Below are 13,036 nucleotides of genomic sequence, written 5' to 3'. Positions count from 1 at the left end.
TATATTTTGGCAAATAAATAATTTAAATATGTTGAGTTATAATACTATATATGATGACGTAAGATTGGTAAAAAGTATAGTTGCATGCTTAACTTAATCATTTCAAACAAACAATGTAGATTTTCCATTACCAATCAAAAGACAATTCATTGTATATGATAATTATACCTTGTTTTTTTTATAAATCCTTAATTCAGTTGAATGCAAGATTCAAATATTGCTCAAACATTTCTAAACTACCTGCAATTTTAACATATGTATTAGACTTTGAAAAAAATTGTAAAAAAATGTGGTTCTATGTGTTTTCTATAATTAGTTTTGAAGGATTTCATAATAAATTTTTATGTAATTGTTTTTTTAATTTCTAACACCATTAGGCATGCTGAAACCAAACATGACATGCAATAATCTATTTATAATTTAGTCGTATACACATATTTCATAAGATGACAACGTATTTTGTTATCAATCTAAAATACTTATTAACATTTGAAGATATGATTACTCATATAAATTTTGTAGTTGAAAGAACACACAAAACACAATGTTCAACCTAACAACATAGGATTTTGAATAATTTCACACACATGAATTAAATACTCATTATCATCCTTTAAACCATACATGAAATATAAATGTCAATTGTAATCCCACAAAATAAACACTTCAAAAAAGTAAGAACACATCCTACAACCAAAACATATCATGTTCTTAACAACTTCATACTTAAACTCATTCTGGTGCTAAAAAGTTCATAAAATATATTTCAATATCAAATTTCCGAAAATTCTAATTAAGAAGATGGTTCTATCTTTAATTTCTTGGATGGTTTGGTGCCTGATAATTGCGTAGCGCCAGATGCTTCAAAATCAACTTCTTCACCCTTGTCAGCAATTACAACATCCTTAGCCGGAGTCATTAGAATGATTGATTCTGGATCATTTTCACCAGATGCAGATAATGTTTGCTTGCAATATAAAAAATTAATTGTCAGATATAAAATGAATTATAATAATACAATATTTATCATAGAAAATTATTATGTTAACAAATGAAGATACTTACTGCGGAAGTTTCCAAATTTTCTTTGTTAGGGACCAACTTTGCATATTCAGTTTTAGACTGATTCTGCACATTGAAACATCGAATATTTATTATACTTGTTAAATGTTTAAATAATACATGAATTAAGTGAATATTATACGTCTTCTACTATGTAGTCATTTTCAATCTCTTTAACAAAGGCTTCATCATCACAAAGCTTCCAAACAGACGCTTGGGAAAACGTTGGCTGCACCTTAACTCTAAAAGCAATTTTCTTATTCAACAACATTTCAAGCTCATCAGGATAAACCATTGGATCATCTTCTCCATTCTAATGGAAAAATAAAATATCAACCATGAGTGATAATCTGAACTTTACAACTCGATAAACTATTAACATTTTAACTTATGTATAACAATGTACCTCCACCATAGAGTTATGCATAAATTCAGCAGTCATTCCAAGTATAGCAGCACATTCGGAATCCCAGAATACAAATCGATATTTTGATTCACCATTGCTAACATATATCTCAATTTTGTACATATAGTATTTTAAACGAAGAAAATAATATGATTAATAACAAATCCATTACCAAATTTATTTGCAATTCATCTAGATTATATGTACCTTGGTATAGGCTGTTCGACTTTTTGCCCACATGAACATTCATAAGCTTTTTCAGGATTAGGTGCCTTCGAAGAACACCTTGTGCAGCCATAATAAAACCATCCATACTTTGAGACAACAAATTTCAATGTGGTTGCTACAGTAACACATAAAATTTCCTAAAAGCAAATAAAAAATGATATTAATTTCAAAAAGCAAACAATATAATTGTAATAGTAAAGATAAATTCGGCTCTATAGTATTCAACTTACATGTTTGATTTTGCAGAACTGACTTAAGGACATACATTTCGCATTATGAACAAACTTTTCTACTGGCGAATACTGAGAACCACCAGACAAATTAGAAAGAGATTTTGCAGATTGAGTAGGCTTCTCCTTCTGTTCATTAGTAGGCAACCTATATATACATAAATGCTAATGACACAACATATATTTAAAATTTTATTTGATATATTTTTATATAATAAATAAATTAGTAATAAGTAAATGAATAATCAATGATTCATTAGTACTCACTCATTCTCAAATTTAAAATTTTATTTGTGTGACCAAAGAAACAATGATTCATTAGTACTCACTCATTCTCAAATTTTAAGTCATTTTGTTAAAAAAAATTGTCTCAAATTATAAGTCACGTTACAATTATGTAACAGTCATGAAAGTTTTTCCAATATACTCTATCATTTATTACTATTTTTTCTTTCAATTCTTTAAATTTTTATGACATAATTAGTTCCAAATCCCTTAACTTAATATAATGTTCCACTAAAGTCCTTCCACTAAAAAAAAGTTACAAGTTAATCACTTAACTTTACTTCCGTTATCCAATTTAGTCTTTTCCGTCAATTTTGGCAAAAAAATGTTAAGTTCTAATGACTTGGCGTGACATCAATGTCATTAGTACAAATACGAGTCAATATATGTAGTTAAAAACTGATACACTATTTAAACTGGGATAGTTTTATTTTCAAAGTTTAAATAGTGTATTCGTTTTTAACTAAATATGCTGATTCATATTTGTACTAATGACCTTATGCCACATCACCAGACTTAATATTTTTTTTGTCATAAATTGATAGAAGAGACCAAATAAGATAACAAAAATAAAATTAAAAGACTAACTTGTAATATTTTTTTAGTTAAGAGACTAAAGCAGAATACTAAATTAAATTAAGAAACTAAAATATTTATTAAACTAATTTTTATTTCGGTGCATTAAATGAATGACACTATTCTAAATTCATACATAATTTTTCTTTCTCATATAAAATTAATTATATTTCTTAATTAACGTGAAATATCCAAAATCTCTGATAATTTAAAAGTGAGGGAGGGAGTACAAAGTTAAAAGTGAGGGAGGGAGTACAAAGTTATACTTAATTTCAATCAATTTGCCTTCTTAATTGTTACTCCAACCTTCATAATTTTTTATTTTAGAAATATATTTTTGGATTATTTTAAAAAAATAGAATGTGATTCACTTTTATATATATATATATATATATATATATATATATATATATATATATATATATATATATATATATATATATATATATATATATATATATATATATATATATATATATATATATATATATATATATATATATATGATGTATTTAAAGTGCGTTTAAAATTATATTTTTGATATTATTTTGAAATTACATTTTGATACTAATCTTTTCTTATAAAATTAAAGTATTAGTTACTTATACCTCTATTTAATGTATTTGAGATGTATCCAAAAATATATTCTAAAAACAGTGCTTCATTAGAGTAAAGAAGCAATATTCAATAAGCAATTAAAAAAACAACATACCTCAAAGCAAAAAGGTTCAAATCGCGCATCTAAGCCGGCAGGGCAAAAATGTCTTTGTAGGTCAAATTTACATAAAATAAATAAATAAAACTGAAATCCCCAAAAAAAAACAAATACATTGCTTTCACGAATCAGTTTCCAGAACGTAAACTCAGTGAAGAGAAGAATGTTAGTACATTTATTCTTACACATATACTAGTAGTAAACTATAAGGGAGAAAATCTACACCTGAGTGGTCCCCCTCTATAATTGAACTCCTCACGACGTGATTTCAACAAAATAATAAATGACGTAATTTCGGTAAAGCCATTGACCGATATCATCACCATGTCTGTTACAATATTCTTCAACATTGCTCAATCAGTTTCTCTGATTTCGATTCAGATCCGTGAAATGTGAGTCTAAACTATGCTAATGTCAGAATTCACGTTACCAATGATGATTTCATTTCTTTATTGAATTTCAATTTTGATTCATTTTTTAATATATTCAATATTTAAATAGGGTTTTGCTTTTGTAAATTGTAACAGTACTTGTAAATTGCCACTGTTTGTTTTTCTTCTTAGTTCCTAGTTCAGTTTTTGGTGTTATGGTTATGGTTAGGTTTATATGATTCTGATTGTCGTCATTGTAAGAAAGATACTAATATACTATACTATTATTTTATTGTTGATTGTTGATGATTTCAGGTTATGATGTCAAGAGAGATCGGTGAATTAGATAAGATTGTTTTGTAGTGTTTCGGTTTATCGAATGGCAAGAGACCTGTTAGATTTGTTCTCCATGAAAAACTGGAGGTGTTCTTGGTCTCTTGCCGCAACAATTGCTTCAGTTTTGGTGTTGGTTTCTGTAGTTCATTTGTTCTTGTTTCCGTTCACGCCTTCTTTTGATTATTTTAAGCTAGCTTCAAATTCCTGTGTTTCGACTAATGCATCGGTGGAGTTGATAAATTCGCATGGTTGGGATGAGCCTGTGATTGATTTGAAGAACCGGTTCCCGGGTGACTTGCATGGTTCGGTTCCTTATAAGGGTGCACCGTGGAAGGCTGAGATTGGTCAGTGGCTTGCAGGTTGTCATTCTATTACGAAGGAAATCAACGTTTCTGAGGTGACAAGTGATGTTGTAGTTCTGTTTATTTTTTCCTTTTTTGTTTCATGTTTTCTTTTTAAGTTGTTATTTCAGAGGTTTTGTGCTGAATTTTTATGGTTGTTATTGGCATTGAGTTAATTTCTGGTTACCAAAAGTAAAAATTTTCTGCTTTGTAATATGATTGGTTACAGATAATAGGTGGAAATGACTGCAAAAATGACTGCAGTGGTCTGGGAGTTTGTAATCGAGAGTTGGGACAATGTCGATGCTTTCATGGTTATGCTGGTTAGTTCTGTTCCTTATATTCATTCTATTGACTAGGTACATAATGCTTGATCAGAAGATATAAATAGGAGAAGATAACTCATTTTTTAAAACTTGTAGCTCTGGCTTTCACATATCGTTTACCATCTCTTAATATATTGGTGATCAGAATTGCAGAGTTTATCGGAACCAACAGTCATGCACATTCTTCGGTAACTTGTAAATCGGACATACTGAGTTTTTTTAAACCCCAAATATGCCTAAAATCATTTTCTCTAATGAGAAGTTTTTGTTAGATTACGAAGTGCTTTGGATTTTTTGTTAGATATATTACCTGCAACATTTATTCCACCAACTAATGGCTGACATGTTACCTTTTTTATTTGGGCCCCGAACTATTATTTTTGATATTTGATTTAAAACCCTGACACATTTAAATGTAAGATTCTTCTAGTGCTGAATAAATGGGAATAAATTTTAAATTGAATTCTTCATATCCATAGGAAACATTTTACTTGTTATGCTACAAAGGAAGTTGGGATGAGAGAACAAAAACGGGAGTTGCTAAATCAGACTTATCTGTTTTCACAATTTTGAATTCCCTAAATCTTGTAGGGTAAATCAGTTTTGATTATATAATGTAATGATTTTCTTTTGGTACAACATTTTTTAAACAGGACAAAGAAGTAAACTATTATAACTTGTTGCTATGCTACCATTTTCAGAATATGTTTGACGATTGCACCAAAATACAATTTGTTATTTGGTTTGGAAATTCATATTATTTTCTGAGGTGACAGGGGATGGATGCACTGACAAACTGGAGTTAGAATGCAACTTCCCAGGATCACCAGTGGAGCCATTTGGCCGATGGGTTGTATCAATTTGTCCAGCCAACTGCGACAAAACAAGGGCAATGTGCTTCTGTGGAGAAGGAACAAAATATCCATCTCGGCCATTGGCAGAGACATGTGGGTTTCAATTTAAGTAAGTAAATTGAATTACTAGTATTGTGTTTCATTCGCTACTTTTTTTCCCCTCAATTTCCAATTACTAGTAAAATATCCACCTTAAATCTGTTTCAGTCCACCTTCTGAACCCGGTGGTCCCAAATTAGTGAATTGGACAATAGTTGATCAAGATGTGTTCACAACTAATGGTAGTATACCAGGTTGGTGTAATGTAGATCCGGTCGGAGCATATGCTGGCAAGGTAAAATTCAAAGAGGAATGTGATTGCAAATATGATGGTCTTTGGGGACGATTCTGCGAAGTGTCTGTTCAATCTGTTTGCATTAATCAGTGCTCTGGACATGGCCAGTGTCGTGGTGGATTTTGTCAGGTGATTCTTTTGTTTAATAATGTGACACCTATCTTTGGCGTTTCAATTATTTACTAGAAGAATAAATGCTTCGTTAGCCATCTATTGTTTGGCTTTGCAGCCGTAGGATCGGCTGATAGTAAAATAGTTACTACCCTAACTTATTTGATGAAGTTTTTTTCTCAAGTTTTTAGGCTCATTATAAAAAAACCGTCTCTTGAATATTGCTGCTGACTACACGTCATTAATTAGAAATCAGATAACCTGGAGATGGAGGAGTAGTAACCTGGAAGAAAGGAAATGTAAAAGATAAAAATGGATGATTGATGAGGGATAACTGCGGATACCTTCCATAGGCAGTGTTCAATTTGTGTGCATTTATGATTTATATTATCAGTCAGGTTGTCAAACGCTAGAGTCTATGCAAACTCGTGGTACTTTTGTAAACTTACTTAACTCATCAACTCTAAAAGGTTGCTTTACTTAATAAATAAAATTTTAAAATAAACTAAAACCTTAACAATTTAAAATAAGTTACCTGAGTCCCTAATTTTAACATTCTTTAATTGGGGCAATGTAAAATAAATATAGAATAGAAGAATACAAAGTCACTCAACCAATAGTAAGACATACGAAACAGCAAGAACCCCAAGCAGAACATGAACTAACATAACACTACCGGAATTGCTTTAAATCGGACATATATGTTTCTCAAGGACAACATCAGTAGGATATAATGAAACTACTTTCATTCTATGCAACAGAAGTCCTATTTGTTTCCATTCGATTTCTATAGATAAGCTGCATGTTGTGTATTTTTGGTGTAACACTGCTCATTTTCCACCCAGTATCAATAGATAAATTGAATATAGGTATATTTTCAGTGTGACAATGGCTGGTATGGAGCAGATTGCAGCACTCCATCAGTAATATCTTCTATAAGAGAGTGGCCTAGTTGGCTTCGTCCTGCTCGAGTTGACGTTCCTGACAATATTCATGTCAGTGAAAAAATAATCAATCTTAATGCTGTGGTGGCAAAGAAAAGGCCTCTTATATATATTTATGATTTGCCCCCTGAGTACAACAGCCTACTATTGGAGGTGAGGATATTCCAAGTGTCAATTCTCATGATTACATCTGAAGAGATTTTTTATGTTTTTTTATTTTTCATTTTTATTTATTCTTTTTGGTTATTATAGGGGCGTCATTTCAAGTTAGAGTGTGTAAATAGAATTTATGACGGCAATAATGCAACCCTATGGACAGAGCACCTGTACGGAGCTCAGGTATTCCATGAATTTTATTTAGGAGGACTTCAACTGGTAAAATTTTATTTCTTATGCAATATATTTATGCCCCATGCCTGCATCTCTGCAGATGGCAATTTATGAGAGTTTGTTAGCTAGTCCACATAGAACACTAAATGGTGAAGAAGCGGATTTTTTCTTTGTTCCTGTCCTTGATTCATGCATCATAACTCGTTCTGACGATGCTCCTCACTTGAGCATGGAGGTATATTTTATTAACTGCTATATTTACTGAAGTAGATCTGTAGAATGTTCACTACTCATTGACTCATTGATTACTGTATGTATATGGGACATCTAATAAATAGACTGCATCAGTGATGTACTGTTTCATGCATGTGCATGTTAGCAATGCTATGATGTGCATGGATTTGCTTTCTCTTGATGTAACTAAGCAGTAATTTCAAAGTGGAAACAAATTAAACGATAGTTTCATGTTCCTTTTCCCCTTTTTGGATGGATGGATAAAAATACTTCTAGTCATTTGTTACCTGTTTGTTTACTTTCATAAATGCTCAGACTATGTCGCTCTTAGATTGTAAATTCCGTTTTGGAATATATAATTGGATACATCTATGTAGTGTTGGATACCTATAATGTTTCTCACTTTTTCTTGATCAAGTTCAGAGGCATAAGGGGTTGAGGAGCTCACTGACTTTAGAATATTATAAGAGTGCATATTATCACATTGTTGAGCAATATCCTTATTGGAATCGCTCATCAGGAAGGGATCACATCTGGGTACGTACTAGGAGAATTGTTTTTCCTATGTATTGAAGAGTTTTCTACGAAGTAAAGTTAAGTTAACTGTATTTGCTTATAAGAAGAAGATGCTAATAGTTCCACTTTTGTCTCTGAAGGCAGTTCTTTTCATGGGATGAAGGTGCTTGTTATGCCCCTAAGGAAATATGGAACAGCACGATGTTAGTACATTGGGGAAACACAAATACAAAACATAACCGTTCAACCACAGCCTACTGGGCTGATAAATGGGATGAGATTTCAACTCATATGAGAGGCATTCATCCATGCTTTGACCCTGACAAAGATCTCGTGCTTCCTGCTTGGAAAGTTCCTGATGCTAATGTGTTGGCTTCAAAATTTTGGGCTCGGTATCAGATTTTAGTTGCTTTTCCTGGTCATGCTTGAAGCTACTGTTCTATTTATTTAGTTCTTGAAATTGAATGCAACCATGGTATAATTTTTTCAGGCCTCGAGAAAAGCGGAAGACACTGTTTTTCTTCAATGGGAATTTGGGACCAGCTTACCCTCAAGGAAGACCACAAGTCTCGTATGTTTACTAGAAAACTTTAGTTTTATTATCATAGAGGTTGTGTTCGAAGAATATTCATTGTCTCTAGTTAGTAACCTTGATATCCTGTTGCCTAAAGTTTTGAATGAAATTGGCGTAACTCTTACTTTAGATCTTGATATATTTTTTACAACTGTTATAGAAGACCCCAGTTTAAAAAATGATGCAGGTATAGTATGGGTATAAGACAGAAGTTAGCAAAGGAGTTTGGATCAAGCCCCAACAAGGATGGAAAGCTAGGGAAACAACATGCAGAAGATGTCATCGTGACTCCAGTACGTTCTGATAACTATCATGCAGATATAGCAAGTTCTGTTTTCTGTGGAGTGCTTCCTGGTGATGGTTGGAGTGGACGCATGGAAGACAGTGTTTTGCAAGGATGCATTCCTGTGGTCATTCAGGTAATAGGATTTTCCCAGCAAACAATTTAAAAGAGTCATTAGCTCTGTGTTGCTAGCTAGCTTTTTGATCTAGTGAACAAGCTTTCTAACTACTAAGAAAATTTAAAAGTTAGTGATTCATCTTGACACATGTGGCTTTACTTACCGTAAGTACTCTAAATATGAATCATGCTAATTGATTTGTGATGGAAGTGGCTAATTGAAGCTATCTCCCTCGTGTTGACAATCTGTTACTAAATGACTGAACTGAAATTATCATTGATGGTAACTGTATACCTTTTGCTGTTTTGTTTCTTTGTTCTGTAGGACGGGATCTTCTTACCATATGAAAATGTACTCAACTATGATAGCTTTGCCGTTCGAATACCAGAAGAAGAAATTCCCAACATGATAAAGATTCTTCGGGTACTCATCCCCCTTCCCTTTCTTTTATATTGCATAGTGGATAATACAATATAAATCCATAGCTTTTGCATTTAGTTGTCATCTTAGGCAAGAAGATTGTATGAATGGTTGGTGATATGCAGGGGTTCAATGAAACAGAAATCAATTTGAAGTTAGCAAATGTTCAGAAAATCTGGCAAAGATTCTTGTATCGCGATTCTATTTTGCTTGAAGCCGAAAGACAAAAAGCTGTGTTTGGACATGTTGATGATTGGGCAGTTGAATTCTTAAAATTGACGGAGGATGACGTCACCACAACTTTAATACAAGTATGTATCTTCTTTAAACTATTCTAGATTTGATGCTGCACTTTGCTAGGTATTAGTAACTATAATAGAAACTATTAACAATGATCTCGAGATTAATGAACTGGATAAAAAAGTATGATATTTGATAGAACATTATGGCATCGTTTGATCTATGTAGCCGATGCCATTCGGCTTGGTTGTTTATGTTGTTGTATAGAAAGAACAATTCTTCTGATTTAGCTAACAAATCCATTTTAACAAATAATGCTTTTCAAAAGCTCCCTTATGGATGAATAGTAGCATGATGCCGTATCATTAACATTACTTGCAAATTAGAAAGTAGTTTACTATGCAATTTATGGGTGTGTTTGTCTGTATTTCATTTTTTGACCATAAGTTTTTTTGGTATCAAAACAAACAAGGTTTTGCATTACAAGTTACATAATGATCCTTGGAGGAAACAAGTTCGCCACAACAAGAAGTTTGGATTACCTAACCAGTGTGTGGTAAACACCAACTGAAGAGTAAAGGCAGTGAATTACAAGGTGAAGGTCAAGTTCTTATAATATGTTTTACCATTATCAGCGCAGTGCAGTAAATCATTCAACCAGAGTGAACATACATGATTCTTTTTTCCCTCTCACATAAAATGTGTGTATGTAAAAGTGTTTCTTGAGGGATTTTGCTTTTGTGTCTTAGGCTGTCACACTGTCGAATTGTAAAATAAGTATAGTGTGCATCCATTTTGAATTACTTAATTAGAAATTTAAGAGAGTTTAGTAACTATGCAATAGCAGTGTAAACAAATTTTATATACATCTAATCATATTTTGCAATATTTTTGCATGTTTTTCATTGTGGTAGATGTTTCTGCTAGTAATATCAGTGAATGAATGTGGAAATTATGTTGCATGTTTTTCATTGTGGTAGATGTTTCTGCTAGTAATATCAGTGAATGAATGTGGAAATTATGTTTGCAATGCAATGATTATTAAATAAAAGCATCATAATATTCACACTAATCAACATTTTGTTGTTGGTTTCAACTTACCATTCAACTTTTCTAATTAAGATAATTCGAACAAAGTATGTATAAACAAGTATCCCTAAGATGAATAAAAAATAAAATGTAAAAGTTTTAATTTCCTAAATTAACTCTACATTGGTTTTCCAATCAAGCCAATTTGGTTCTATATTGATATTCTATTGAAATTTAATAAAGTTTTCTGAGTTGTATCACAATTAAAAGTAATGGTGACAAAACAGGTTGCGGTGCATTTACAGCTTAACCTGTCATTTTTGTAGGCCGATAAAGATTTCTGCCCCGTCCCTTCTTTCTGCTCTATTTTTTTGGTTGACGCTGTCTAAAAGGACTTACAACTTTTTGCCACTTTTATGTTGGGGATTTATCTTTCCACACTTAGGGCTGGGTGCTCCCCCACCCTATGGAAAATCATCTTCGGTTGCATTTTTTTACACATATTTTAACACTTTAACACTAAGTGAGATATTTCTATTTTATTCAAAAAAAATTGTCTGAAAATGCACATCCAAAAAGATGTTATTTTGCTTTGATATGATTTTTTATATAATATTAATGATAGAACTATACAATTGTTTATATATTGACAACACCGACCATATCCAACTTCAACTTTATTGCTGAAGTCTTCTATCTTAGCTCAGTAATGGCATATCAGGTGTTTCTGTTAAATTTTTGGCAAAGTCAGCGCATTATGGCATGAGGGTCCTAATTGCACGTGAGAAAAATGGTATCAAGTATGAGAACAAAGAAGAGGATTTTAATTTGGAAATTTTTTAATGCACTATATATATTACTTAATCACCACGTGAAAATATTAAAATGTCCCAAATTCGGAGATACATTTCCGGACGCACCTAATTCCGACTCAACGTTAAAATATTTCAGAGATACATCTTCAAACTTATTTTAGAGATGCATCTCCAGAAGATATTAGAGCGTAAATCACGCAAAAATCCTTATTCTTTTTCATTTCTAAAAAAACTCAAAAATTTATCAAACTCAATTTTTTCCTTCAACCAAATCAAAAATCCAACAACCAAGCTCAAATGGTCTTCAATCAACATCAAAAACATCATCCAACACTGAAACAAAGTTTAAATTTGTAAGTTTTTGATGTTTTGATGATTTTTTTGAATTTTTGTGCAGATGAATAGAAAATGATGATTTAGGTATAAATGAGTAGGAAATGCAAGAACGTTAGTTTATATATATATATATATATATATATATATATATATATATATATATATATATATATATATATATATATATATATATATATATATATATATATATATATATATATATTGTAAAACATGTTTGTTTGTTGAAAATCACAATCAAACAGTTTATTTTGAGGTTTGCATGTCTGCATTACCGCCATTGATGACCTGGAGAGTTATAGAAAATTTCAGAGATGCATCTCCGAAATTTTTTAACATTTAGTTTTCTAGCAACCGGATATGCATCTCCGGAAATTCTCAGTCTATTTTTTTATGTTCTTCCTTGTAGTGTTGCTTGTACTAATTGTCTGGATTACATAACATTCATCAGAGCGACGGGAGAAGAGTCAGGTTTATGAGGCTCCTGTTCACTCTAGCCATGCAAAAACATCTACTTTTGGGGCTCATGTTTCTCCTCATGCTTTTCCATATTCTTCTTCTTCCTGTAGGAGATGAGTTTCACCTACCAGCGCATCACTCCTTCCATCCTTGTGAGTTAGTGCCACCTCAGGTTGCTGATCCTGCTAAGCTAGTGCCACCTCCGAATGGTGAGGTTGTTACGGATGATGAGCAGAGCTACCTCAAGCATTTGGAGGAGGCACTGTAGATTTGTCACTACTGCCTCTGTATCCAGACCATATTGCCAGACATATCTGGGACAGAGCGGTATATTAGTTGAATTCATTTTTTAAATTTACGTTTACTATTATATTACAAGTTTCTGACATTGATTTTTTTTTTCTGCAGGACCGTGATCTGCTGAAGGTTATTAACCACAGGCGAAAGGTTATTGGCTTGCCTCAGCCGAATGAGGATTAGTTCCAGGAAACTTTGTCCCTATATGAGATGAAGGACTTGTGCATGACCGATTATGATCAACCACG

At 32.1% G+C, this 13,036-nt stretch overlaps 2 protein-coding genes across 3 annotated transcripts; one reads left to right on the top strand and one right to left on the bottom strand.

Moving 5' to 3' along the window:
- Positions 1-231: 231 nt before the first annotated feature.
- Positions 232-3,528, bottom strand: LOC127094901 (uncharacterized). The gene is made up of 7 exons (XM_051033665.1): positions 3,500-3,528; positions 1,927-2,074; positions 1,676-1,833; positions 1,469-1,565; positions 1,205-1,375; positions 1,066-1,128; positions 232-240 (listed from the first exon to the last, which is right to left on the bottom strand). The coding sequence occupies exons 1-7, from the start codon at positions 3,526-3,528 to the stop codon at positions 232-234; spliced, it is 675 nt and encodes a 224-aa protein (XP_050889622.1).
- A 104-nt stretch (positions 3,529-3,632) lies between these two features.
- Positions 3,633-10,739, top strand: LOC127091831 (uncharacterized). 2 transcript variants are annotated; one of them, XM_051030542.1, is made up of 15 exons: positions 3,633-3,894; positions 4,189-4,606; positions 4,780-4,873; positions 5,653-5,839; positions 5,938-6,193; positions 7,045-7,272; positions 7,372-7,458; positions 7,550-7,684; positions 8,107-8,220; positions 8,344-8,591; positions 8,690-8,770; positions 8,961-9,192; positions 9,499-9,597; positions 9,720-9,905; positions 10,307-10,739. In XM_051030542.1, exons 2-15 carry the CDS (start codon positions 4,253-4,255, stop codon positions 10,403-10,405), a joined length of 2,400 nt encoding a protein of 799 aa, XP_050886499.1. In that variant the 5' UTR covers positions 3,633-3,894; positions 4,189-4,252; the 3' UTR covers positions 10,406-10,739. The 2 variants fall into 2 exon arrangements, with proteins under 2 accessions (XP_050886499.1, XP_050886501.1); XM_051030544.1 differs by having other exon boundaries at positions 3,634-3,894; positions 7,057-7,272.
- Positions 10,740-13,036: the final 2,297 nt, after the last annotated feature.

The sequence above is a fragment of the Lathyrus oleraceus genome, chromosome 6 (genome assembly GCF_024323335.1).
Source record: "Lathyrus oleraceus cultivar Zhongwan6 chromosome 6, CAAS_Psat_ZW6_1.0, whole genome shotgun sequence".
Lineage (NCBI taxonomy): Eukaryota > Viridiplantae > Streptophyta > Magnoliopsida > Fabales > Fabaceae > Lathyrus > Lathyrus oleraceus.
Note: the sequence above shows the minus strand (reverse complement) of the source record. Positions and strands in the feature narration are given on the sequence as shown.

Excerpts from the sequence above, each read along its gene's own strand:
- LOC127094901 (XM_051033665.1), bottom strand. The coding sequence starts at position 3,528 with ATGCGCGATTTGAACCTTTTTGCTTTGAG. Across the intron at positions 1,566-1,675 it reads GTCGAACAGCCTATACCAAG|CAATGGTGAATCAAAATATC; the intron begins GTACATATAATC and ends GATATATGTTAG. Across the intron at positions 1,376-1,468 it reads TGCATAACTCTATGGTGGAG|AATGGAGAAGATGATCCAAT; the intron begins GTACATTGTTAT and ends TTTTTCCATTAG.
- LOC127091831 (XM_051030542.1), top strand. The coding sequence starts at position 4,253 with ATGGCAAGAGACCTGTTAGATTTGTTCTCCATGAAAAACTGGAGGTGT. Across the intron at positions 5,840-5,937 it reads ACATGTGGGTTTCAATTTAA|TCCACCTTCTGAACCCGGTG; the intron begins GTAAGTAAATTG and ends AATCTGTTTCAG. Across the intron at positions 9,906-10,306 it reads TCACCACAACTTTAATACAA|GTTTTGCATTACAAGTTACA; the intron begins GTATGTATCTTC and ends AAAACAAACAAG.